The following is a 27,771-nucleotide window of genomic DNA, read 5'->3' as shown; positions in this document are numbered from 1 at the left end:
TCATTCAAACCTCTCAAAAAAGAATAAAAATCAGACTGAGTTTGTGACTTAAAATATCCACGTGTCTAGTACATGTAGCTGGCAAGCAATTTCGATCCCCAAGGCTGTTGAACCAAAACAGTGCTGCCAGACTGAACAGTCTTTTGAAATGACACTAATTAACACTATAGACTGTGCTGGAAGTATATTGACAGGATGCAAGGAAAAGGAAAATCAGGTATCCCGCTGGAGACAGAACTTCATCAGCACGTGAACTAGCACAACATTTTCTTGCAGTTAGAGGTTGCAAAGAATGATTGAGCAAGGGCAAATGTTGTTTTCATCAATTTTATTTTTTAAATGTCAGTGATTTGGGACTTCACACGCCTCAGGATACTGCAACACGAAAGGGCAGGAAATGACAGCAGTAAAATTAATTCTAAAAAGACAAAAATAACAGGTCTGGCTGCAGCAGTGGGAAAAAAGTAGGTGAAGGGGTGTCAGAGGTAACTGGGGAGAGAACTGTTTGCGTGGAGGCTGGTCAGGAGTAACGTCACAGCTGTAGGAGGTTGATGTTGTCTGCCTGCAATTTTCAGCAAGAGCTTCGTGTTAGCTTACCTGTGGGTTCTGTAATGACTGCACCAGTGTGTCACTAGCTCTAATTTGTAGGATGTAAGTGCCTAGGAACTAGCTGGGACACCGCTGTGCTGCATGGACAGTCCAAACAACATATCATGAAAATTGGTTTTTCCAGGTGTAACTTACTCAGAGCACTTAACTGTACTGTGCATAGATGGGACATGACAGTGGTGGCAAGGCGTTAGCACCGGGGCTGCGGCAGTGCTGCTGCCCCTGGCCCTGCCTGGCGCAGGGAGGGGAGACAAGGCTCCTGGGCCTTTGGGGATGGTGCTCCCTGAAGACCCCCGGCAAACCCTACTTGCTTAGAATGAAGTAGTTACAGAATGAAAGCAATTCATAATGAATACAATAATAACTCTTCATGTAATCTTGCCACGATTTTAAACGAAGGAATCAAATCGGTCCACGGTAATTACATTATGACAGACCAGCCTCCTGACGAAGGCAGAGGATGGCAGTCAGGCAGCCTGGGCTCTGCTCCCAGCTCCTCCTTGGCAACGCCAGCCCTGGCCCCAGGGGTCCCAGAGGAGTGTGGGGTGCTCAGCACAGCTGCTGTTCCAGCCACCTCAGCGTTCTCTGTGAAAGTGGAGTTGATAACACTTTTTTAGTTTAGAAGCATTGGATTGTAAGCCCCTCCAGTGGGCAAAGCTATAAAAATGCTATGTATAAGGACAAACATCACCTGGAAATTGAGCAATTACACGAACACTTACTTTTTCTTAGATAACAAAGCATGGGCCAAAAGCCAGAACTACAACCTTTTGAGAAAACAGGCCAAATTCTGCTTCTGCCTCTGCAATGCAGAGCTTATGTCTGCAGCAGAAGAGAAGGTTGTTGTGTACAGGTATCTGTGTCTCAGATGGTAAGTTTTCTCACTCAGAAATCGTCCTCAGCATTTGTACATGCGAAATGAGAGCTATGGATGGCTAACTAGGAGTTACAGTAATTGAGTCATTCTTATTTAATGTGCATGCAGTTTGAGAAAGCAGCTCTTGCTATGGCCTCTCATTATCATTCCCCAAGTATCTGTGGCTGCCTCCTGGGGATAAGATACTGCTCAGATGAAAATTTGGCTGAAGCACAGCTACTGTAAGAGTCAGAACTCTCTGAGCATCAGTGCTGGGAGTAGAGCTGTAGAGAATCCAGCAGACTGCAAAAAAAATCTTTTTCGCCTGCCTTTAAAGGAGAAATCTGCTAAGCAGGCTCAATTTTCTTAACCTGATTTCAGTCACGCTGAAAAACATGTCCAGAATAAAAGGTGAAAACCAGCTGAAATTCTGCCAGGTCTGATGGGACGCACTGAGCCACGCACAATTAACATTAGTGGGGCTGCAGACAAAGCATACTGCAAAGCCGAAGCCTCAGTCTTACAAGGACTGAGGCCAGAGGGCAGTGGTGCAGTTGCCGTTAAATAACTAGAAGAGAAGACCAAAGAAGCGTTCGGGCACTGAAGTGACTGCGCTACAGAGCAGCGAGGCTGTGTGAACTTTGCCGCTCAGCTCCAGAGCAGGAGGGCAAAGGAGCGTTTTGGGAAGCAAAGCTTAGGCTTGGGCTGCATGGCAATTGGCAAGTGAGTGTTGCATGGCACTGCTTTCTGAAAACAGACAAATTTTTTTTATCTCTATTCCACACCTGATTTTTTAATGTATTTTTAGCAATATGGAATGCACAGCGTATTATGAGCAACGCAATGGCTAGATTTTTACCTTCAAAATATTATTTGGAGGTTAAAGCTGAGGCCATGAGTTCTCCCCACAACCTTTTCTAGTTTATGCTCTCACCTAAACAATGTTTTAAAAGACATATGCCTTTATCTGACTCCTTCACTGCTTTAGAGGTGATGGTTAGGATATTAATGTTTAATTATCTGAAGCAGTATTATCTTTCCCAAAATAATGAAAATGCAAAGGTTTATGGCTATGGGCTCCGAATGGTTTGCAGATCGATTTTCTGTAAGACCCCAGTGTTGTTTCTAAGGATCTGTAAAAAGGTTTCAAGGGAGCATTTTCTGCACTTGTGATTTTTGAAATTCCAGTTACCTGGAAAGATGAAAGGAGAAAAATAACATCATATGAAATAATGCTCCCAATTAATGTTTGTAAGTCAACTTATGCAGCACATTCTACTTTCAAAGTCATCCAAGGTATGAACTGAAGAAATCATCGCTAGGTTTTGTAAGTATAAAGCATATAGGTTTATATGTGTATACTTTTGTATGTAAATTAGCCAAAATAAAGGAGCAATCTGATCTAACATCAAAGTTAGCCCCGCAGGGAGTAGGGGATTGGACTAGCTATGCTCCTGAGGTCCCTTCCAACCCAAATTATTCAATGATTTTAACTTCCTTTTCTATGGTTATGTTTAAGAAGTTCCTGGAGAAAAGGTGTCATTACTTACTTTACCTGATCTGCTATAGTATATGCAACTGTTTTCACTTCAGATTGTCTGCTAAGGTAGTTTTTTCCATTTATTTTTACTTAAGTGAAATAAAATGGCATTTATGTAATGCTCTGGATTCCAGAAAGCTTTGTATTCCACGGAGAAATTGCTGTTCCCAGCACTGAAACGTACTCCAGATTTTTGATGCCCAGCAAGTTTTTCACTATTTTTTTATCTTGTCGGAATAAGGAGTGAAGTACCGGCAGGCGCTGACTGCAGCTGGGTTTATTATCACCGCTGGATTTACTCGTGTAAATCTACGCAGCGTGTGGGTGCCGAGGCTTCTGACGTTGCGCGTAGGGGTTGGTCCTGGAAAAGGAGGTGCTCTTTACTTAGGGAAGAAGAGACTCTGTTAAACAGTCATTACTCGCGCACCGACCTTGCAGAAAGCGCAGGGATCTTTGTGACGATCTCTCCAAAAACTGTGGGCTGAAGAATTCCTCCCGTACGGCCGCTTCCCGGGGCTCCGGTCCTGGGTAGCACCGTGAAGCGCCGGGCACGAAACCCCTCGCCCAGACAGGTTGTAACGTCCGCTGAGACAGAGACAAAACCCCCACCGCCTGACTGAAATCATTTAGACCCTGTGTATAAATATTATTTCGTGTGCGGGATTCAGCAGCGTCTGTTCCCGGAGCTGCCGGCACCTTCAGCCAACGCCGAGCTGCGTTTCCCTCAGTCCGCCCGTTAGCGCGCTTCCGGCAGCGGCGGGACGAGGGGGAGAGGGGCGGCGGCGGGAAGGCTCACCCCGCCGTCACGGCGGGGTGCTCGGGACCGCGCCCGGACGGCTCTCGGGTGCCTCCGGGGACGGGGGAGCCCCAGCCCCTCCGCGCCTCCCGCCACCACCGACCGCGCCTCGGCGAGCGACCGACCCTGAGGGAGCGCGCGCGCGTCCCGGTGACGCCAGCGCGCAGCACCCCGCGGAGCGGGGCAGGGCGGACCCGCCCGGGCCGGCCGAGCCCCGGGGACCGCGCTGCCCCGCCGCGCTCCCTCCGGTCCCGCCCACTGCGGGCAGGCCGCCGGGATGGCCCCGCCCCCTACCCGCCCCGCGCTCCCGGCGGGAGCACCGCCCGCCGCCGCCATCTTTGTTGATGTGTCAGCTGGCCGGGGCGGCCGCGGCCGGTGCCGCCGCCATGCGGGAGCAGCCGCCTCCCCTACCGGGCTCGTAGCGCGGGTGAGGGGCCGTGGCGGAGGACGGGTGGGCGGGCTGCTGTGTGCGTGGGTGCGTGCTTGCTGCCGGCGCCCCTCGGCCCCGCAGGCGCTGCCGGGCTCCCTGAGGCGGCGGCGCGGGGGCATCCGCGGCCGAGGGGGCAGGGGCGAGGCGGGCCGGGCCGGCTCGGCGCTCCCCGGCGGGCTCGGGAAGGGGCCGGCGGGGGCTGGGAGCCGCTTCGGCCGCCTCCCGCGGCGCACCGGAGTCGGCGGGCGATAATCCCCGGGGGGACTCGGCCGCGCCGGCCTCGCAGGGGGCAGGGGGAGGCCCCCCCCGGCTGCCCTGGCGCGGCGGTGCCCGCTGCAGCGGGGGGGGGGGGGGGACACGGTTCTTGGTTCGTCGGGGAGGAGAGGGGCGAAGCGGCCGGAGCTCTGGGGGGGTGAAGTCCTGTCATAGGGCCGGGACCTCCCGAGCAGGTAGCTCCAGCTCCTGTGCTGGCCCGTGCGCTCTTTGTTTCTTGACAGCTTGCTTCTCCGCGTTATGAATTAGGTCGTCTGTCTCGCTGGTTGTGTGTTGGTTTCGCTGTACGGTTAGAAATAAGTTGGTGATAAACCTCAGCAACTGTTACACCGGTAGGAAGGTTATTTTTCAGAGCCGGCTGCAGCGTTGCGGTAGGGTACGTGTCCTTGTATTTGCGAAAGCTGCTTGCCCTTCTGGGTTTGAAAGCGGGAAGCTTTACTGCCACTGCAGCGAGATGGTTATGAGGTAGGCTTGTGGATTAGGGCTCCTGTCCTGGAAAACTGTCTGCGCAGGTGGGTCTGATATGGATGTACTTCCAGGGAGACCTTGTGCAGACCAGGAGGGATCTGTGAAATCTGTGCATAAGATTAGAAATACGGTAGTCTGGCTTTACTGTTGGTCTGCTTTATCTTCTTGTAAAGCTGCTTTTCAGAAGTTTAAACATTGCAAGTAGAATACACTGAAAAAACATGTGACCAGCATCCCAGTGTGTTTTGTTGTAGAAGGAAATTGTTGAAACAGCGTGAGACACAGTTGTATTTTTATATGGACAAAGAAATGTAATAATTGGCTGCTATGAATGCTTATATTGCTGTTGACTTCAGGAGGAGGTGTTTAAGCTCTAGAATTATGAGAAACAAAGTCTGAAGATGTTTCAAGAGACTGACAATTTGAAATGTCTGTTTCATGGGGGAAAAAAAAGAAAAGTAAACTTGGTCTGTATTGCCTTTGAGTTCTTCTCTTCTTTTTCTGGAATTCTGTAATCATCCATTCTTGACATGGCTTTGAAACAGTTTTTTCTGTTGTTTTAAAGGACTTGATTTGGGGTTGTTGGCAGGTGTTTGTTGGTAGCGTGAGGTTCACTATTTCAAAGTGTTGAGAAAAGGACTGAAGAACCAAATGCAGAGAGTGGTTTCTTTGGTCGTAATTAGCAGCTATGTTGCTTATCACTAGCCAAGGCTAACGCTGAATTTCCTGAAGCTGGCTTTTTGAAGAGCTATGGAAAAAAGGAAATGCTTTTCTGGATTTAGTAGTGTTATTAGGCCGGAGAAATGTCTTGAATCAGTAGTTTGCATCTTTTGTTAGCATGTGGGCTCCAGTAGGCAATATCCTGTAGTTAGTTCTGGGTTGGCTTGTTCTGAACTTATTTTCCTGTTGCCAGAAACAATATTGGAAAGCCTTATGGACAATTTTTATCTTCAAGTTGTAGACCAAGACCCTGCTGCCTCAGACTGAGGGTGGGGGAAAAAAAAAAGTTCATCAGAAACAAATTGGTGTCAGAAGAGAGGAGAAAATCATGACCCTAATTTCAAGAAGTACATGGAATGCTGGGTGGTTTTTTTTATTAAATGTAATAATGTTGTGTATTATACTACCTTTTAATTGGTGGAAGTCAGTCTTCTGTAGAGCTTACAGTTGGTTCATTTGGATCCTTAAAAGATTGAAGTTTTTTGGTTGTTTGTTTGCAGGGATACTGGAGAAATTCTGTGGGAAAACCAGGTTTGAAAACAATAGAACCTTACCATCCTCATGAATGGTGTTTTTTCAGTATGCAGTGGTCATGCAGACGGTAATGACATGGTTGGAATTTTACAACTCTGTTGTGTGTTCTAGAAACAACATTTGAAAACAGCCATTGATAGCATATATGCTGGCATCTTCAATGCCAAATATGCTAAGACCCATATCTTACCATTACCATGACACTACAATTTTGTAAGAAGGTCTGCCAGTGCTCTAACTTTTATGGTGTGAACGAGAGTTACGACTCAGTTATAGGTGGAGAAGACCTGTCATAGAATGTATGCTTTGTCCAGGTTGTGAACATGATCGTAAACTTGATTTCTTTCCCTTCCTTAAAATATTCTTCTTTGCACAGGTGATATTATCGGTGTCAGAACATGCACGCAGACAGAGTGGTGGTAGTGACTAACTGGCTGGTAGTAGCCTTGGAGGCGGAGTTGAGTAGTGCTGTCGCTGGCATTGCATCGGTTGCTGAAGGAGAGACTGTTTTTCTTTATGTGAAGAGTAAGAATTGTTCTGAAGACAGTGTACTAACAGAAGATTACAAGTCTGTGCATAAACCCTTAAATATCCAAGTCTCCTTTGAAGTTCACAGTAAAAGGATGCTGTTGCTAGTATAGTGTTTTCCCCTGAGACATGAGCTTCCAACCTTGGGACTAGTATGACAAAAAATAACACTTTCAAGATGTACCCCATGACTTGTGATGGGAACAAATCCAGTCCTGCTTGTTAAACCTTAACTGGTGAACTTTATTTTGGAGTTGTGCTGTTACTTGACTCCTTATGTGGAGTTAATATGACCGTAATATTAACCACTTGCATGAGATCAGTAGAAAACTTAGTGATGCCTTGGAGGAATTAATATAATATTGCATGACTATCTAACTTGTGACATAAGCAAAGAAAGGCAAAGATAAAGTTGGAGTAAACCTTGTCTTCTGAAGTACTTGACTCATGTTAAAAGAATTTATAGGAATGCTGAGCTTTGCACCTTGGCACTGCCAGGGGCCTGTGCAATCTATGTTTATATAAAGTTAGATTAAAAAAGAAAAAAATAATTGAGATTAAGTATTAAACTGATAAAAGCAAGGAAATGCTGAGAGTACACACTGTGTGTGCGCGCTGTTCCACTCCCCTCCGTTCAAGCAAGTGCATCAAAGCAAGTCTTTGTGTGAGCTGAATCAGGGAGCTGTGTCAAGTTATGCCTGGGCTGGAGGACTCGGTGTCCGAGTACACAGCCAGCTTTACCACTTGTACTGTGAGTCACAGTTGTCCTGTCTGTATTGCAGTCGTCTAGCTTTTTTGTGTGGCTGGGACCACGTTACATTGCATCTTCCTTCTCAGCAACACTAGGTGATATCCCAATAATATTTTCTCTAAATTAGAGCAGTAGCTTGTATTTAGTCTTGGGCAAAAGTGCATTAATATTGGGAGAGCTAGCGTGGATGGAACTCGGGGGTTTTGTTTGTTTGTTTGTTTCCTAAATGTGCGATCTGTAAGTACAGGAAGACCATCAGTGTATGAGATCTCATGGCCACTTTCTATCTGTTTTATATGGAATGCAGGCAGTGGTGATCATCTCTTCTGAAGATGTTCTTTTTGTGACTTTTTCTTAGGTGTCATGATGCTTGTTTTTCAGTCCAATTCATCTCCTTTTACTATGTTTCATCACTTCCAGAGTTGGATGACTTGCTGCTCTGATGTGGAGATGTAGCCAAATGCATTTCAGTCAGGCCTTCAGGCTTCATGTTTATACATCTCACACTAAATTATGTAAAATATCTGGCTTTGTGGACCTTTCTATCCCTTTTGATTTAGTTGAAATCTTTGGTTTGTCCCTCTACGCAGCTGGTATACAGTAGAGCTACTTTTTGTATCTTGTCATGTAGAACAGGACTTCTTCAGCTGAATCCCCATTTCTTTATAAACTTCAGTTGAAAACAGAATTATCCCTAGGATTGGAGTTTCACTCTTTGGCAATTTTACCTGGTGGTGTAATGCTTAGTCTGGGAAAGCCATTTGTGATGGAGTTCTTATGAAAGGTATTCTGCAAAATACAGATAAGTTGGGTATTCATTGGAAGCAACAGCAAAGTTTGTTTTGCTGTCATTGTGATGAGCAGTAGACAGTAGTTGAGGCTATTTTGCTTTAGAAAAAGAAACAAAAAACCTGCACCAAACAAGTGAAGTAGAAAGATGTGTTCAGTCTGTTCAGATTGGTTTAGGTGAGGGTGTTATTAGGATTACATTAGAGCTCACTGCCAGTGAGCTGGCAGTGTAAGATTTTTCTTCTATTTTATTCCAGCCTTATGGCCATGTAAAATTTTTAGCAAGAGTTCTGATGCAATGACAGGTTGGCACTAACTTGGAAAAGCATTTTAGTTTGCTCAGATAATGACTGTTGTCTAGTAAGGATGTGAAAGGTTGTTGAAGAGATGTATCTTGTGTTTTAAAATGAACAACACAACCATGAGAAGAAAACAACATTGACATACCCCAAAATCAATTATTTCTTTAGCAGTCTTGTTGGAGTGTCATTGTACACATGATAGCACTTACGCAGTCCTACTGCTACAGCCTTGCCTCTTACCCGAGAGTTGAAACGAAGTGGCAGTTCCTGTGATTCTAACAGCTGTCTGGTTGTTAATGGTTACTTTAATGTCTCTGTCTTAGGATAATCTGTTTAAAGATAATGGAAAGTACTTATTATTCTATTGTGATTCATCTAAGATTATGTTTCTAATAGAATATTTTGTAGCATGATATTTAAAGGAGAGGAATAGTCCTTTGTGGAACAAACTGTTCAGACAAATAAATTACGGTCTCCCTAATAAATGCTATGGCAATTATGAAGCTTTTTTGCATATAGCTTATTTAAGTGTTACTTTGGTTGCTGGTTGCTTCATATGTGTAAGACTTGTCAAGAAAATTCTAAAAATCATTATCATTCTCTTTAATATTCTTCAGTCAATAAATTCTAATTAACTATTTGAAATAAAGTCCATCTCCAGTGTTGCACTGGATTATATTGCATTACGTGTTAACACTTGAATTTGCAATTGAAGATGGCTAAGTCACTTGGAGTCTGTCTTTTGGATTGTTGCCTGGGAATCTGCAAGAGGGAAGTGGGTCTGTAACTGAACTGTTCAAAGGGTGCTGATGGGCAGTTTTTGTGTTTGCTGGGGTTTTCCGATGAACATCAGAGCTTCATGGAGAAAAGCCTTTTGACTGTTCAAACTTCAGTCATATGTCACTTCCATTTCATAGGTGCATGAGCTGAAATGTAAAGCATTATAAAAAAATCTCTTTACCAGAGCCTTTAGTCTATGCTGCAGTGATCAGTAAGGAGCCAACGCCTTCTTGAAGTAGAAATCATAAATGTGGTTTTGTTAAAGTGAAGTATTTGTCATTGCTTCATGAGCTTTAGTAGCTGCTTACATGGAGAGGTGCTTTCAAGCTTTCAAGTTGGGATTCTGCTTGAGTGTAATGAACTGCTTGTAAAATCAATCTGTGTATTGGAATTTAATATTGCATGTGTTTAACATGAGTGAATAGGAGGCAGAGTTGTTTAAATGGTGGAATAGGTATTGATTATGCATTTGCATGTACTCTATAAAGTCATATTACTCCTTCTTAAAATCACAATTACTGTTGAATCACAATTTCCAAGGGATGAGTGCCAACCTGCTATCTCAGGATAGATATAAGACATTGCTGACCTTTCTTTATATGAGTTTTTGAAAATCATGTCAGGAAGAAAAGGCACGTTTTGAAACATATTGCTCAGTATTACTGAATTAAGTCAGTCCTCAGTTGTTTGCAAAGTAAATGTTAGATTCCATCCTAGCAAAAAGAGCTGAAGGTCCAGCTCATCTCCAAATTTGGCCTTAGCTAAAGGAGTGGAGTTTCTAGTGCTCTGTGCTGTTCAGGTCAAGGCACGGAACAGTGTAAAGACGTGTGGTGGAAGTCTGGGTTGTGGCTGAGCCCAGGAGAGCAATGTGTGTCGGCTGGGCGTGTTGCTGAGAGCTGTAGTGGGTAGTTGGAGGGCTGGAGGAATGGGGAAGTGGATAACAATGGGACTTGAGATGTGAGTGTGAATCTTCCAAACAGCTTTAAAATGCGTGTGATTTCCTCTTGCAAGTTTACGTGACTGCATTTTAATTTACCATTGGGTGATTCAGAAAAAACATCAGTGTTTTCTTCGGCAGCTATAATTCTGTGAGGTTACTGCTTTTCATTTTCTAAAGAAGTCTGTCTCCCTGCCCCCCCAGTTCTAGATTTACCTGTTAGTGTGGATTTTTTCAGTAGCCTTTTCATGTGTATATGTCTTTTGTTGTTACTTTTGTTATTGGATCAACTTTGAAGGGTTGCACAAGTAAATTGATAATATTTCTACCCTTAGATAAAATGCTTATCAATGAACAGAGCTCTTGATGTTTGGAGAACTGTTAGAAAGCTAGAGTGATGAAAATAGACGGAACAGTTTCTGGTATCTGTTTAGACCAGCTGGAGTTTCTGGTGCTTCGGTGCTCAGTTTGCTGTCCAGAGAATTGCAGGTGAATGCACAGCACAGTCATTGTGAAAGCAGTACATTTCTAACTGGTTTAACCGGGGTATAGAATTTTCTGTTCATCTAGCACCTGAGTTATACAGAGATAAAAACCATAACTTTCTAAATATGTAGGCAAGCTCTATGTCCACTTTCCTAAATTCATGTTTGCTAAAACTGGAATGATTCGTAAGTGTCTGCATCTGGCACCTCCACTATCAAAATGAAGCTATTCTTTCCTCACTTGCTCCCACAACATTGGGATCTGCTAGCAACAATATCTGTCGAAACCCTTGGATTAAATGAGCATTTTTTTGGTTGAATTGGAGGGGAGGACACAGAGGAGCAGAGATGTTTGTGGAAGAAGTTGGAATCTAGCACAGAGAACAGTTAACACAGCACTTAAGAGAAGACAGCTGGTTATTTGAGTTATGTAGTGCTGCCCAAGTCTTCTGGCCCAGTACTAGGCAAAAGGAGTAGTGATTTTCTTGTGCTGGGCAGGCTGAGGAAGCTAAGGGTAAACCCCTTTTGTAGCTAGCTTCCTAAGAAGCTGGCCAAAGGACGTGCATTATCCCTTCTCCCAGTAACTGACAAGACAAGGTGCACACAAAACCTGAGTTGTATATTAAAGGAAATAAATGAAGTTTAATTTCCTTTAGCTTTCCATGAGTTCAGAAACCAGAATGAATATGGAAGGTTAGCGAGTATTACAGAGCATTTGAAGAGGCTACTGCTTGAGAGTGTTTGCTTAGATTTTTATGATGAATTTCCAGTGAAGCCTATCTTGAGAAGGTGCCATCCTGAAAAGTAAAATAAAGAGTAGCAGCAGCAATTTTGTGAGTTACTGCTCCATTGCAATTTGAGAAAGTACCAGGAAGTAAGGATTTCAAATTACAATGTAAAGAGAATTGCTCTGAAGCAATTTCAAGGGGCTTGTTTTCTCGGTAGGTTCTTTCCTGTAAACGTGTGGACTTTGTTTAGAGCTATGCAGTGTTCCCTTAGCAAGTTTATAGCACAGACAATAGTTGCGATGTGACTATGTGAGTGCTGAGGTGGCATCTGTGTAAGAGTGGACTTCTGGGAACTTGGCCTGCTCGTGTTGGTGTCACCAGATTTTTCTCTCGCTTAGCTGCTTACCTGGCCTGGTCATGGTACTTAGGACCCTGATGACTGTTGGGATCGTCTGCCCATGAGCCATGGAGCGCTTCATCACTCCTTTCCTTGTTCCCCACCTACTCTGAAATGCATCATATCTGTATTGCAGATTTGGGTCATTTTGAGACCTCAGTCTGTTACTTAAAGGAAATTTGAGTACTCTGCTGTGACGCATGTGAAATGGAAGGGGTATGAGGATGGCTTTGTAAATTTACATTTTACATCTATTTAAAAATGAGCTTGTTTCTTATCCTAGAAAACCTGTCTGGATGCTTTTGACATATCCAGAGGTGAAGAGCATGCATGGTCTCTAGCTGATGGTGCGAGAACTGTGTTTTCACTATTTTGTAGATTGCATGTATGCTTGTTTGGAGAGTAGATGATTCCTGCTTCATCAGTGACTCTGCTACAAGGTCTGTCTTAGGAGCACAGCTGTGAGCGAAAAAAATCTGCCCAAAGATGATGCAAAACACTCTGTTGTTGAAAGGAACTGACATAATTGACTGCTACTGGCCATTCTGTTTTGTAATGCATGGTTGAATATGTCTGGTGTCCAGTGAACTGCATTTACTGTGTTCATTTCTTGTTACTACTCTCTTTTCAGAAGGTTTTGTGCCTCTGTCACTCATCTCAGTGCTTTTCCCTTTCTTTCAAAATCCACCCTGGTTTGAACAAGTTTCTATATATGCACACACCTAAGAAGCTTTAGTCCCTCCTTCCATTTTTTGCCCCTTTCTCTACAGTATGTTGAAGCTTTGTAGCTTAAATATTTTTTTTGTTATTTTCCTTACAGCAGTGATTTTTATTTCACGGGACCTTGACCGCCAGTCTGTTTGCTTACAGAACCACCCCAGGCACACACTTCTGTCATTCTTTAATCTGTTTATTGTGAAAGAATCCAATTGTGATTGTTACTAGGTGACAAGGCACACGCTTTCTTTTTTCACCTTGTTGTTAGTGGATTCTTCTAGGCAGCCACACCTCAGAAAATGCTTCCTGTAGTTGTCATTTAATATGTTTCTTTAGCTGTCATCTTGCATCTATTTTGAAATTGGGTGAAACAAAGTTATTTCCTCCTTCTCAACTATTTACAATGTAAGTGTTGATAGCTTGGGTGATCTATTTTATGAAATCAAATACTAGTATGAATAGTGCATCTGCTTAGGAAAGTCATTCGTAGTCAGGGATTTAAAAGAATCATGTTTGTGCTCCATAAGAAGATTGAAAAGACAGGCAGTTTGAAGTGGCATAATATTGAATTAAAATGTACCAGATTCTCAATGCATGCCTGTAATAACGGAATAGCAGGCTATAGCAGTTCCTAATTAGATCTGTGCAGAGAGTAGGAAGCATACAGGGAATTGCTTTCATCATGAATTACCTTCTAGTGGCTGGGAATTAGCAGTGCTGGAATGGAGAGGAAGATTTTCAGCTGGTGTAGTGGATAACCGGATGGACAGCCAAGGGGTGAGAGTGTCAACAGCTTCCTTAAAAAGTAAGAGTGTGTGTACTTTTCAGTGGAGGAAAGGGGAGGATTGAGTGATGGAGAAACTGCTTTACTTCATGCCAGTGAATGGACTCTGAAGTGAGAATTCACTGTTAAAGCACGTATGGAAAGGAACAACCTTCTTACTCCCTTTTTTCGCCTCCCTCAGTCTTCCATCTTTATTGCAGCATTTTCTTTCACTTTATAGTGGGTAATGGGCAGAAAGAGGGAGAAGAAGAGAGAGGGAGGGAGGCCTTAAATTTTGATGTTAAAATGATAGCTCTTAGCTGTCTGCTAATACAGAAAAATACAGTTCTTAAATTTTCAGACAAAGTGTTATTCCAGTGAAGCTGAATAGAGAAGTTAGTATGGTGGTTCAGTGTAGGTATTGCTTGAAATATTTTTTTGTTTGTGATCTTGCTTCTAGACTTGTACCTGTAGAAGATATTCATTGCCTGTGTTCTGACATCTGTGCATTTGATGTCATGTCTAACAGAAATTTAATTCTCATAACCTAATTTATCAGAATGTATAGTTGTACTAAAATCAGAATTTGAATTGGAGAAGCTTTTAAAATTAGTGGCATGTATCTTCTAGCGGTTAATTGACTTTTTATTTCTGCAGGTAATTGCTATGGAATTAATATGGTTGCAGGAACTATATTAATGTCTCATCACATACTTTTGTATACAGTTATGTAGTTTAGTAAATCTTGGATTAATAAACAGTCAAATTAGTGTTCAACTATGGTATCAATGGCTCTTCTGGAGATTCTGTTTTCACTGTAAAAATTAAATTATAAACAAGTACCTAATTACCGTAATTATCATAGCAATGGTGTAGTTTTTTATTCCAGAAATCCAGCTAACATGATGTAGCATAGTACATACTCAGCTTGCAAGAGAGAGACTGAATCTTGTGTAAGAAAGAGTTACTTGACTTGTCCGCTTCACGGATTGATTTAGTAGAACAAGTTAAGACCTTTGTCCTACATACCGGTAGTTTGCCGAGCAAGTTTGTGCTGTTAAAAGAGCTAAGTATTAAACATTATTTGACTTAATTTTTAAGTAATTTTAAACCTTGAGATAGATTATTTGTGGACAACAGAATGTAAATGGAAATACTGAGATAAATTCCAGTAGCTTGTACATTTTATTCGTCTGCGAGTTTTACCTTTTTGTATGCAATGATTCTGTGAGATTTTTTCTATATTTGTAACTTCATCTGTATGAACAGCCCCCGAGGCCAGGGCAGAACAGACAAACAGGATGACTGCTACTGAAGGTCGCTAGAAGAAAAATTTTTTTTTTTTTTTTAGGTGTGTTACAGGACCACGTATCAAGGTTTTTGATGTTCTCCCTGGATAACCACTACTTATGTTGTATCAGATACTTTGCTAAAGAATTTAAATGAATGATTGTCACGTTTGTTCTTATTTTTATCGTTTGATTAGCGGTTAATAGAGGATGTTTCTATTGTATAACAAAGAAAATGAATGAAAAATACTATTTCCTGAGGCTTTTCTTTCCCTTATGTACCTGTGAGACGTTTCTGCCTTAAAAAGTTGGTGTGTTGTCCATTCATATCAGCGGGCTCTCTGCTCCCAGCTTTTGATTCCAGTCAGTTGTGCTATCAGTGATTTAGCAGATACAGCTTGCCTGTCTTCTGATGTGTATGTGCAGAGAGGTGTTTTCTTTGCTTGTGCAAACGGGTCCCGTGGGCCCGTTATTGCTGTGAAGGGAGCTTGGCTGAGCTGTGTGCCTGTTCCTCGTTCTCCGCTGCTCACATCGCCAGGTTTGATTGATGCGTTTCCACTTGCTTTGATTTGTATTACTGAATTGTGGGGAAACAGCTGTCTCCTTAGCTTTAGAATAGAGGCCGGGACGGGGAAGGTGTGTTGGAGTGTCAAACTAATTGAGCTGTAAAGCAGAGGAGGAGGAGGACTGGTCAAACCAGTTGTGGGAGGACTAAGAGTCCTGTCACAGCAGCAGAGAGCGTTACAAGCCCGTGACCTTAGAAAGCTTTCCACATGCCCCACTAGATGTGTGGCAGTCTCACAAGAAGGCTGGTTATTCAAGGTATGCAGGCAGGCAAGCTTGGGCTGAGCTTATCTCAAAACGCTAATTTGGGAAGTTCCTACTCTGGGCGTTTTAAGTTGACTTGGTGGTGATTACATTCTCTTGTGGCATAGGCAGCAGAAGGGACGTACTCTGTGAGGGTGAGACAAACATCACGTGGAGGGGACTGAGGAGCAGGACACTTTTGCCATACTGTTGAGATGGTGATCAGCCCTGAGGAAGGAGCTTAGCAAAATGGTGCAAGAAGGTTGGCCAGTGCTCACTTGGCACTTTGCTGTCACTCAGCATACTGTATGCTTGTCTGATCTGATGCATAAGCAACATACCATTACATAAAACAGTTGTTCTACTTGAGTCAGGATTTGCCTTTTATGATTGCTTTTGATGCTTTCTGAAGACATCATAAAAGACACTAAGCTATTTTGTTTTCTTAGTGCAGTATTTTGTAAGAGTGATACCATAACCTTATTATTTCCCTAGTTTTGGGAGAGTTACTTATATGGCTGGGTAGGATAATAGAAGATGGATATAAAACTTGGAAGGACATGGAGCTGCTGTCAGATACGTATCTGGTGTCCAAGTATTATCTGGGACTTGCTGTATTTGTATGTTTGTGAAACAGTCAAATATGAGCATGTTTCATTTCAGCTAGCTACTGCTAGGCTGGCAAGGTTGATCATTTTAAGCTACTTTCACCCAAAACCTTTTGCTTACAGAGCAGGAGCCTTTTCTTTGGTTTTCTTTCTCTGGCCTTGTAAAGGAGGTATCTGCTACTGTACTCAGTTGTCTGAGGTAGGTGCAACAAACTTGGGGTATTCAAGAGACATTTGAATATCAAGATGAACTTGCATTGACAGTTGCTCCGTGTAATTTCTTTGGATATTTCTGATGTGAAGATAAATTGTGATCCCATGACAAATTGTTAAGTTTTATTTCTGTTTAAAAGTCAGTATTTAGCACATGAAAACTAGTACTATCCAGTTGCAGTAAGGGGAAAAAAAATCTGCACAGGTTGTGATCAGATTCAGATGGATTTTGGACAGCTAGAGCTAAAATCCAATGTATTGGAATTGTGAAGGCTGTGAACATTCTTAATGTGGTAAATTATATTCTTGGTACCACTGATAATTAGAGTAGGTCTGCAGGGAACACTGAATCATTGTAATTTACTCTTCATGCTGTAACAGATTTGTATAGTCACTATTCAAATTCCCCATGCATTTGATACAAAACTTATGTTTTATGATTGATGTTAAGTGTAAGATAATACAGATACGGTGTCAGTGGCATTTTACTGCTCTGCAACTAATTAAGGTAGGCAAATAATTGTATTTCTGCTTCCACAGATTGGTCTTTCTAGTACTCATTCACCGTATTATTTACAGAAGGAAGTAACACAGTGAGATGAAATCTTGGTATCTTTCCCAATGTACTTGCTTAACAGGGCTGTATTTTTCACCAGTTGCTTTCATATGAAGAGAAATACTGTCCATTTTCCTGACTGGACTGGATATTTTAGGTATGGTAACCAATGTGAAAGTTTGAATGTCTGATTTAACCACTGCTTTTCTTGTGGGAGCAGTGAACTGCAGCAGCTGGGCAGTGATGAGCAGCTTTGAGGCAGTAATACATCGAACAACTGCACATTTTTTTTGTTTTGTAACACTTTAGAAAGTGCTTCAGAAAAGACTTAAAATGATCCAAAAAACCCTCTGTAACTATTCCAGAGAAAGTGTCAGCAAGAACTTTCTACTCACTTTACTAGAGTAACCGCTATGGAAAAAAAATGTGCCTCAGCTTTATGCTAATGTGGTCTCTCTCTACAGCTGAGCGTGTGGATTATAAACTACCTGTGACAAGAGGGAACAGATACTGGAAGGTGAATTTCTCTTCCCTCTGAACTGCATCATTTGCAAATTGTCTGATAGTTATTGACTGTGTTAAATGCACCAGTCTCAAAACTTGGGATTTTTAACAGCTTTTTAATTAAGTAGGAATCAGTGTGTTCAGTTACTATCAAACTGGATGCTTTTTCTTGCACTTATGTTTATTCTCTTTCCTTGTAGATTGAAATGGTCAGTGGAAGTTGTTTCTTTTGTTTATTTTAGAATAACAGTAGCACATTGTGAACTTTCATTACTAGCAGAAGTTATCAGAAAGTTGATAGGTACCAAAAGAGCAGTTGTTTTGGCTGAACAAACGAAGTGAATGGATTTGTTGGCTCCAGTGTTGACCTAAGCATAAATCCTTTGATGCAAAGAGCAAACGGGGATTTTACTATTACCAGAGGAGATCTGTTTGTAAAATGGGGGGTCCGTGTAAAAGTTTCACATTGTATATAAACTCTCATGTTCATCGTCTTTGTTCTTCTCATTTGTAGCTTTCCTTGCCATTTGCTGTCAGGTTCCTGTTGATTTGGTTTAAGGCCTGTAGCATTGAGTTTTTTTGCTTTGAAACCAAAAAGGAAAAGTGGTTTGCTTGTTATTTAAAATGTATAATTGTCATTTGATGATTTGTGACTGTTGTCCAGTTGTGACATTTTCCCCTTCATACTTTCAGCCTTATGTTCAGTTTTCCTTATGCTTTCTGCTTGTTGATTAACTAGCAGTTGTAGCCCAGCTGTTGGTTTCAGATACTAGTAGTAGGTTTTTTGTTTGATGGTATTTCCTGGTGGAAACAGCCGGGCTGAGGCTGCTGCTTTTTTTCCTTATCTGATTTTTAGACCTAATAGTGAAAGGTGATAGTGGTAGCAATTAGTCACAGACCTAATGGGATTCATGTATCCCTGTTCTAACAGTGTAAGCCTCAGTACTGAGTGTTGGTTAGTAAGGCAGGACTCTGGAGGAGTGGAGCTCAGCAGCACAAAGCGTTTCCCTTCAGATGGAGTCAAAGTGCAGGACTTGGAGCCTGTAGCTGAATGACGTGGGCTGTGTGACTTTGTGAGAGAAAGCTAAACGCATGAGAAAGCAAGTATGGAAACAAGCTTGGTGTTGCAAGATGGCAGGGTTACTGCTTCCTTTGAGACAGTGGTTGGAACAGCAGAGTTGAATTTATAAATGAAAAATTTACCTTGTTATTAAATAGTAATATTTTATCCAGTATCGGGAAGTAGGATTGCATCCACAAGTTGACTACTGTAGTGGATTTCTCCTAAAGAAAATTATATGATAAGTTCTTCTTGTGCTGACTAAAAATGCCAACAGTCTTTCCAGACATCTGACCATCTGGGATTCCTGAAAAAAGAGATAAAGCATTATACCCAGGCTCTTCCATAAGTGTTCTGGCTATTTGGATCCCAATATGATGTCCTTCTAGAAGAACACTTTCTACATGGCTTTTCAACTCCTCAAATGTTTGCTCTGCAAGCTACTTTTTGAGAGAGCAAATCTGCCACAGGCCATCTGTGCTCTTCCAACAAGGGATTTTGACTGCTTGAAAACAGATGGGAGAAGAGAATCTCACCCCCATCCTCCCCCAGCCCCTTCCTTCCTTTAGTTGCTGGGTACAGATACGTTTTGCTGTATGTGTGGTGAGTGAGGATGTGACAGTAAGAAAGTTGTATATTCTGATGAGGGAGTCGCCCTGTGTTGGAAAAATAAGTAGGTCAAGGCATATTACTGGTTTCAAATAGTGTCTAGGAAAGTGAAGGCTGTAAGGCTCTAGATTATTATTTTTTTATTCTTTTATGGCAGAGTTTTTTTCAGAGGTGTTGACTTGGACTTTCTGTGAATTTAAATCATAGAAATATTAATTCTAAAAAGCTGTGCTTTTTTTTTATTGTCTTGGCATTAATGTCTCACTACTTCCTGTTTGCTATCCTTGATTTCTCACCTTCTTTTAGAAAAACTTGTACTGGAGCATTTACTTAAAAAGTTAGGCTGGAAAATCAGCAAACTGCGTAACACTTACCTAAATACGTTTGTCCTTTGAATTTTACTTTCCAGTAGCCTTTTTCCCCCTCTCTCTCAATCCCTTTTGATTTTGAGTATAAAATGTTGTATAATGTGAATTGTACTTCTAGATTTCTAAAGGAAAATGATGGAAGGATATTTACCAGAAACACAAAGCACATTGGAGCCAGTCAGTCCGTTGGACAATGCCTCTTCTAGGTCCCGAGATAATGAGAAATCTGATAAAACATCTGGAATGAAGGAGTGCTCAGGTATCAGTCATACTGGAGATGATGGTGGTGTCTTGGAAAGGCAATCGAAGTTGTTGCCCTCGGACCAGGATTCGACAGTTACTGGCGTAAGCAACAGCGGGGCCATGGCAGGAAGAGAGGAGCAGCAGCGTGGAGGGGCAGACTGCTGTGCCAATACCTGCTCTGAAAGAAAGATAGAAGGCTCCACAAGACCAGAACATGCATCTAGTGAAGAATTTGAACGCCAAGATCCAAAAACTAATCAGACAGAACAATCATTAATGGAAATATTACAGGAGCTAAGGGAGGAGTCTGACTTTGCGAAAAAATCTAGCGATAAAATCTATTCGGAAAGCCCTTATGACACAGACTGCACAAAGAAGCTTATTTCCACAATACATCAGACTTCCTCACAGGAAGATTTGCTAAAGGAAATAGAGTCTGAACTGTTATCTACAGACTTTTCAAAGGAACAAAAATTCCCGAACGGTGTGCGGAAGGGTGAACATGCCTTGGCCGTGTTTGAAAAATGTGTGCAGGATAAGTACGTGGAGCAAGAACAAACTATAAAAGAGTGAGTATTTGAGTATGCTCATCACAAATGGAGGTGTGTACTGAAAAATTTTGTTTGCATATTGTGTGCAATTGCTATAACATCTTGATACGAAACAAGTAGTCTGTTGCGAGTTGTTGTAAGGACAGTTAATGAGCTTTTTAATTACATTTTCAGCGAGGAATTATTTTTACTTGTAGTATGTACTTATAAATAAAAATGTGTGCTTAGGTGTCTGAATTCTTGTGGAGTTTGGCAGGAGCTGAAAAGCCAACTGTTCAGCTGAATAGCCTGCCAATGTCTAGAATTACTTAAATACTGCAAGAGTAATAGTGATATAAAAATAGTCCAGGATTCATTCAGTTCGTATATGTCTTTGGAGAAATGAATCTTTGTAATTACTCTCGCTATGAGCATTTCATTTATGAGTTTGAAATTGCTTATTTCTTTTTCACATAGTCTCCCGTCATAATCCAGCAAAATTGCTGATCAGTCTAGAGCTATTCTTTGAGTTGGAAATATCATATATAGATAAACTACTGTCATACCACATTTTATAGGAGGACTTTTGAAATGCATGGCTCATAAACTTTGCTGTAATAACCTGGGCTTAATAGTTCTACCAGGCAGTACACTACACAAGAGTGTTGTATTAATGAAAGCCAGTTCATTGCTTGGTTTCTCGATTCCCCACTTGGTGTTTCATATTCAGTTACCACTTTAGAAATGTTTTTTGCTAATAAAACGTAGCCTCGAACTTCAAATTTATTGCCTCTTGCAGAGCTGGAAATGTGTCCTACTTTTCATATAACGCACTTCGATACCATGGTATGGGAGTTGTCCTCAAAGGGAGGGAGAACCAGGCAGAGGGAGAAGAGATGCCAAAAAAGCAGAGTAGGGGAAGTATTCTCTTGCAGCTCACCAGTTAATCTCTGACAGAAATCATAAATGTGAGGAAAGTCAGTTGATGACAGGAAAGCTTGAGAATGCGTAGTCAGACATTCAGTAGTTACGGAGGAGGAGGAGTGGGAATTTGAAGTGGTGGGTGTGTAGATGGTTGTAATTCCAGGAGATAGTAAGTGAACAAGTTACTTGAGTTTTACTTGTTTACGGTAAACTCAAAGGCAGGTCAGTGTTTTCAGCCATGGAACAAGTACTTTCTTAGAGACAAATGTTTGTATAAATATAGGAGTATATTATGTATACACACAGAAAGTTTTTTCTTTAAATGTGGCTTCAGTCCCTTTTTTTTCCAGCTGCTACCCCAGCTGCACCCCTTTCACTCTCAGGGACTCACCTCAGGAGTGTGAAACTGCCATGGAACATTTTCTGTTTGGTCCAAAGGGCATTGTGGGTTGGGTTGATTTTGTCACTTGGTTTGTGATCAGCAGAATTTCTTGTGACATTGTTCTGGAAATAGCCCAGTTGTCTCTTGCGATCAGGTCAAAGATATACCGGTGAGCAGCAGTTGTGTGAAGTAAAAAGTTGTAATCCTGGAATATTCATTAATCAATTAAAAAACAGTTCAGAAGTCCTAAGCTCTCTTTCACTGTTGGTTTTGAATTCCTTGGAATTTAGAAGCCTGGTTTGTTCAGAGATTTTTCCCCCTGCCCCTGGCCCAGAGGAGGGGACCTGAAGGTGTAAGTGTATATGTGAAGGGTTATTTAAGTATCTTGTTCAGGTAGGTGCATGCCTCCCACAAATTCATGCAATTAGTGGCCTAAAATACCCACGATCTAACTGTATGTTTAAACATTTAAAGACATTTGAGACTCTCTTTATTCAGCAGTTCTAACAATGTAACTTTGCAGTTTGATGTATAACTGCCTTCCATTGCAGTGCTAGAAGGTCAGACTAAGTATGTGTCAGCTTCAGCTCAGGCTTCAAACAGGTGAGCTGCAAAGGAACAAACTGTTGCTGAAAATTTGAACTTTGTAAGGAGTATGAGCACGGATGGTGTTACATACCTACTTAGGACTTAGAAAATCAGGGTTCCGTTTCTTACCAGGCTGTGAACTTCAGGGGCTGCTCTGAGCAATCCATGAAATGAGTACGGTACCTGTGGACTTGGACGTTTGACTGGTGGAGCTATCTGACTGGAAGTTATTTGTCTTACAAGTACCTTAAAATTGTTAACATTTACGGTAGTTGCATAGAGGTACCAAATGTCTCACTTCATCATGGACGATAACAACTCCAAAAGGCTGCAAACAAGCAATTTGCTCGCAAGGAGGATGCTGCTTGCTAGTTTGGAGTTAAGTTTCACATGCACAGCATACTTCTGTGTTTTTTTGTAAGGCTTGCGTGGGGTTCATTAGTGTTTCTGGCTGTAACTCCCAATAGAATTTGCAGATCAAAGAGGAAAAACCATATATCTCCAAAATTAAAAACAAGCAAACAAAAAACCAAGTACTGAAGTATCTTGCATATAATTTCTTTTCTTTACAGATTGATTAAAGAAAATAAAAAACATCAGGAACTGATTTTGGAAATTTGCTCAGAGAAGGACAACTTAAAAGATGAATTGAAAAAACGAACAGAAACAGAAAAGCAGCACCTCAACATTATTAAACAGGTACAAATAACAAAACAGCAGTGCTGGTTAGTATCTCGCCTGTGTACAATGTCACTATTGCCACTGTTTAACAAGATATCCTTGGTAGCATAGAGAAGGAAGGATACCTGTGCTTATTATTCTAAGCTTTTTAAGAAGCTAAATTGCTCTTCCATTCCCAGAAATGTTACTCATTGGCTAAAAGTTTTTAGTATCTTTGAATAAACTGACTTTCTAGATTCAGATCACTTAAGTGTTCTGTATCTGGAAGTCTCTCTTAAGTCAAGAGAGTTCCTGTTTCATGGGTTGCCTTGGCAGGTGGATTATGTGTGCCTTGGCTTCCTGCTGGAGACAGTGTATATTGAAGGCCTTTTTACAAAAAATGAAGTTCAGTCTTTTATCCTGATAGCATGACTTATTTCTTGCAAGTAGACATAAAAGAAATAGTACACAAGTGTTTTATCAAGCCCCATTTTCTTCTTAATTTATCATCTTTATTTTCTGTTATTAACTACTGCATCTGATAATGGAAGTGGATGAGTGTAGTTACAGTTGTAAATATTAACAATATGTGGAACGAGTATAAAGAATAGAGCATATTGACTGTGGGGCCGCACATTATTTTGGTATTATCAGTTAAAATGTGCAGGTGTTTCCCCCGTGAATTGTTAGAACCATGACAGGCCAAATAGGAACATAGAGTGTACATTGGTGTAGGTTGGTTTTAGTGTGGGAAGAAAAGGTGTCACATCAGGTGTCATTGCTTGTCTGTTACAAAGCTATCTGCTAATGTTCCTACAGCTGGTTTGCCTAGCTTTAAGAACTGATTACAGCTTAGAAATCTGGCAAGAGATAACATTTAAATTACTAATTTCTGTTTGTCAGAGTACTGTGATACTACCCTAGTTGTCAGGTATCTCTGTTAATGCCTGCATGGCACAGAAATCTGGTCTCAAACCAGTGTATCGGTCTTGTGGTGTTCCAGAAGAATGTGTTCATGTGGGTAGAAACTTTATTTGGTTAATTTTAAGGAATCTGTGAAAATCCATGACGTGATTGAAAATGGAATTGAAAAGCCTTGTTTTTGAGCTTCAGATTGCATATGCCTGAATAAATCAGTGTGAACAGCTTACTCGTTCTCTCTTGTCTGTATTTTCCTGATAGCACTGTGTGATTTGATGAAGCTATTTTATGCAGCAATTGCTTTATCCTATTCTGAAAAAAAAAATATTTGTGAGGGAGCTCCTTTTGGTTTCTGGTCATGTAAAAAGGATCTGTGATATTACATGCTTGCAGGCGATTTCAGAAAACACAGATTTAGAGTGTAATACTTAATCTTGTAGTTGGATAGCACCTGGAGTTGTAAGATATATTGCAGTGAAACACTTGAGTTTTTTCATTTGTGATACGAGTGTTTTAATGTTACAATTTCTAAATTAGTGTTTTCTGGTGGCTTTCAAGTCAGTGAAAGCTTGGCTGCACTCAGACTGCAAGCAAACTGTGCATGCGTGCCTGTGTGTGAAACTTCTCTTCCTATGGGCAGTGATTCATTTGCAAAGCTGAGGAGGGTGTGATCAATTCATTGCGTGGTAACAGAAGCATTTGAGGTTGTTCTTGTCTTTTACGTAGCAGTTTGGAATTGCACAAAAATGTAAGGTACTGATCCTGAGATCTTGTACTATTTTACACCACCCCAACCCCCACCTCAGAAACCAAACCCAGCTAAACTAACCTTGGTGAATTGGCTTTCCCTTGGAACAAGAGGATGGTCATTAAGGCAAAATTTGAACAAACCTTCGGGCAGCATTACAACTTATGCAGCCACCACTTGCTCTTGTGCTGGTGCTGCTGCTTCTTCTGCTGAACTCTCATGACTGTGCCGTGAACGTGCTCTGGGATGTGTTCCAGCTGAACATTGGTAATTATTCTTCAGCTGCATCAGGTCTCTGACTTGGTTCACTAGACAGCTAAAAAAAGTGCCAGCACAATGACTAAGCGCGTCTTTATTTGCTGAGCTATTTTTCAATTATTTCCTGGTCCAGTTCAGTATGGATGCATGACTGCTTTGCTGGCACAGTGGAGGATATGGCACAGGGACAGCAACAAAAGGGTGGGAGGTGAAGAAACTTCAGTGAGCAGCCAGCTCTGCGCTGGCGTCTCAGCATTTGCTCTCCATCTAATTTTTTGTGTAGTAAATTACTGTGCCTCGTGTTTTATTTGGTTTGATGCGTCTTCAGTTTCACTGAAGATGAGAATTGACATCTTTCATGCTTCTACAGTATTGCAAAGCTAGATGTTTGTACGGATAGTTGCAGCTTGACAAGTGTAAAATACAGGTAAACATCTGTTGAAGCAACTAGTTTTGTGTGAAATGTTCCTGGCTGTACAGAACGTGATCAAAGTCTAATTTTCCCTATAGTTACATCATAATGTTGTCTTTTTAGCTGGAAGCAAGAATGGAAGAGCTTAATAAAGAAGTGAAAGCTAGTAAAGACAAACTTTTAACTCAAGATGCAGCAGCCAAAAATGCTATTCAGCAGTTGCACAAAGAGATGGCCTTTCGAATGGAACAGGTAATATGGAAAACCTTCAATTATTGAACATCTTACGAACAAACTTGGTTCTTGTAGGAAACATGCGGCCTACATTGTTAGATCACTAGGTAGGGCAAAATTTTCCAAAACTAGAACTACTAGTGTGTGGTTATATATGCATTTTTTATAACAGGCGTCAGTGAATTTCTAAATAGCTGTTAACATTCTAGAGTGCCTGATAACTCTTTATAGTGCATATGTTTACATGTATGGAGTTCAGACCTCAAGAAAATCTCATTTTCCTTGCCTGTAAGCTGATATTAGCTCAAAGGAGGTAAAAGCTGGCGGTAGCTTTTTTCAGACAGGCTATCACAAAATTAATATTTTCTCAACTTCGGCACAAAGCTATTTGTCTCGTGTATTACTGAGAGCTTTTTTTTCCTTCTTAGTATGATATTTTGCCAAGTATCTTCTCTATTGTATGAATTCTAAAGCTCAGAGTCTGATTCCTTTTTTTTATTTGAAGCAGAATTTGTTAGTGCTGGAGTGGGGGGAATCTGTAAAAATAAGGCACTGAAAATAATCCATCTGAAAAATAAGCCACTGGATAATGATTGTGCAGTTGGCATGTGGATGAGGGAAGACAGAGGACTGGTACTGGCTGGCTATTTGCTAAATTATTTTGTTACTAAAACTTACCAGATATACTTCTTTCCTTCTGAAGCAACAAACTATGTTCCAAGTTGCTAGTGTATTGATAACTCATTTGAGATGTTTAGCTGTGAAGCTGCAGCTGCTTAGATGAGTATTTGCTGTTAGAAGTATGAGTAATTCCAGTACTTAAGTGGGATCTAATGTTAGACTTTGCTAAACTGGAGCTTTTGAGTCCTGCTTCATTATGCTACTATGCTGCAATACTGAAGATATTCAGTGGTGTCTTATAAAAGCTAATTATGAAATACAAGGTTGATTCATTCTATTTTAATATTTTTCAAGGCAAACAAGAAATGTGAAGAAGCACGTCATGAAAAGGAGACAATGGTGATGAAATATGTCCGAGGGGAGAAGGAGTCACTTGACCTCCGAAAGGAAAAGGAGATACTTGAGAGAAGAGTGAGAGATGCAAACAAAGAAATTGAGAAGCATACTAATAAAATCAAACAACTTTCTCAGGAAAAAGGAAGATTGCACCAGCTGTATGAAACTAAGGTGCTTTAAGTGTTGCTATATGACTTGAGTGAATGATTAAAAGTACTATCAGAACAACCTTAACACTTGTTTGCTGTTGTACTTGGAGAAAGAAACCTGTTTTCATTTGGTTTTGCTGTATAGCTGTGAAAACCTCTTTCCTCCAAGGGAAGGGGAAGAAGTTACTGCGTTCTCATTGTAATCTATTTGAAGTTGCTTTTAATATTTCCAGGAGTATTAGTTTGTGAAACATCAGGGTTTTTTTGACAAAATTGAAAAGACTGCTTGTTGCAGATGCATGGATTTTGAGAGAATTTCTAGCTAATTTGGATTGTTTTTAAGAGGCTGTAATGGCATTAAATTATTGCAGTCTTTTTTGCTATTTTTCTGTGTTCTCACTCTGTATTTTTTTTGTACTGCTAAAAATTGGTAATGAAGCAATAGGATTTCTCATGCCCAATTCCAAAAATTTGCCATTTTTTAGAAGCCAGTAAGAGATTCCTACCAGCCTCTTGAAATTATCCAGGTCTTTTTGTATTGTGCTTCACAGTTGTATTTCATGTGAAGGATCCCAAAATTGATAAATTAATGGGGTTCAGAATTTGATTTGGGCTTTTTCTGAGAAATTGTACTATGCACAAAATGATCAGAAAAATGTATCTTAATAAAAGTCCTAAAAATTACGCTTCTAAGACAAACATCACCTCAGTGTCCTCTCTCCCATGAACAGGAAGTGGGAGCATGACTTCAGGTTTCCTAAACAAAACTTAACACACTGTCTGTTTTCATAACTCCTGAGGGCTACACCAGAGCCTTACAGGAACTGGGCTGCCCTCATATGGTGCTGCTTTAATCTTTTTTGATAAGATGAACCTGTTAACCTTCAAACTGTGTTTCTGAAGTATGCCAGCAATGTGCTTCTGTTAACATCCTTTCTTGGCACTAACCTACAGGTTAGTGATTTGACTTGCATACATTTTGTTCTCTGCTCACACTAGGCTGCACCTGTATAGTTGGTAATACCATTCCGTTGGTTTTGCTGGTTTTGTCTGTAGCCTTGTGCAATATATGACCTTACCGGTTTGAACCTGTGTTTCCTCATCCTTTTGCCAAAAAAGAACAATAAGAGGACTGTGCAGCTTGCCAGGGCAATACTTACTTTAGAGCAGAACTCTAGGCTGTGCTCTGCTTTTTAGCAGATATCACAGAATCACAGAATAGTAGGGGTTGGAAGGGACCTCTGTGGGTCATCTAGTCCAACCCTCCTGCTGAAGCAGTGTCACCTAC

General features: G+C 41.2%; 1 protein-coding gene across 1 annotated transcript in view; it reads left to right on the top strand.

Moving 5' to 3' along the window:
* Positions 1-4,126: 4,126 nt before the first annotated feature.
* Positions 4,127-27,771, top strand: part of CCDC186 (coiled-coil domain containing 186) — a 39,255-nt gene continuing 15,610 nt past the window's right edge. Inside the window, exons 1-5 of the mRNA XM_075423793.1 lie at positions 4,127-4,228; positions 19,536-20,229; positions 22,657-22,783; positions 25,207-25,335; positions 26,293-26,505. Of these exons, the coding sequence (XP_075279908.1) occupies positions 19,550-20,229; positions 22,657-22,783; positions 25,207-25,335; positions 26,293-26,505 (1,149 nt within the window). The 5' untranslated portion in view covers positions 4,127-4,228; positions 19,536-19,549. The remainder of the gene's footprint in view (positions 4,229-19,535; positions 20,230-22,656; positions 22,784-25,206; positions 25,336-26,292; positions 26,506-27,771) is intronic.

The sequence above is a fragment of the Opisthocomus hoazin genome, chromosome 6 (genome assembly GCF_030867145.1).
Source record: "Opisthocomus hoazin isolate bOpiHoa1 chromosome 6, bOpiHoa1.hap1, whole genome shotgun sequence".
NCBI lineage: Eukaryota > Metazoa > Chordata > Aves > Opisthocomiformes > Opisthocomidae > Opisthocomus > Opisthocomus hoazin.
Note: the sequence above shows the minus strand (reverse complement) of the source record. Positions and strands in the feature narration are given on the sequence as shown.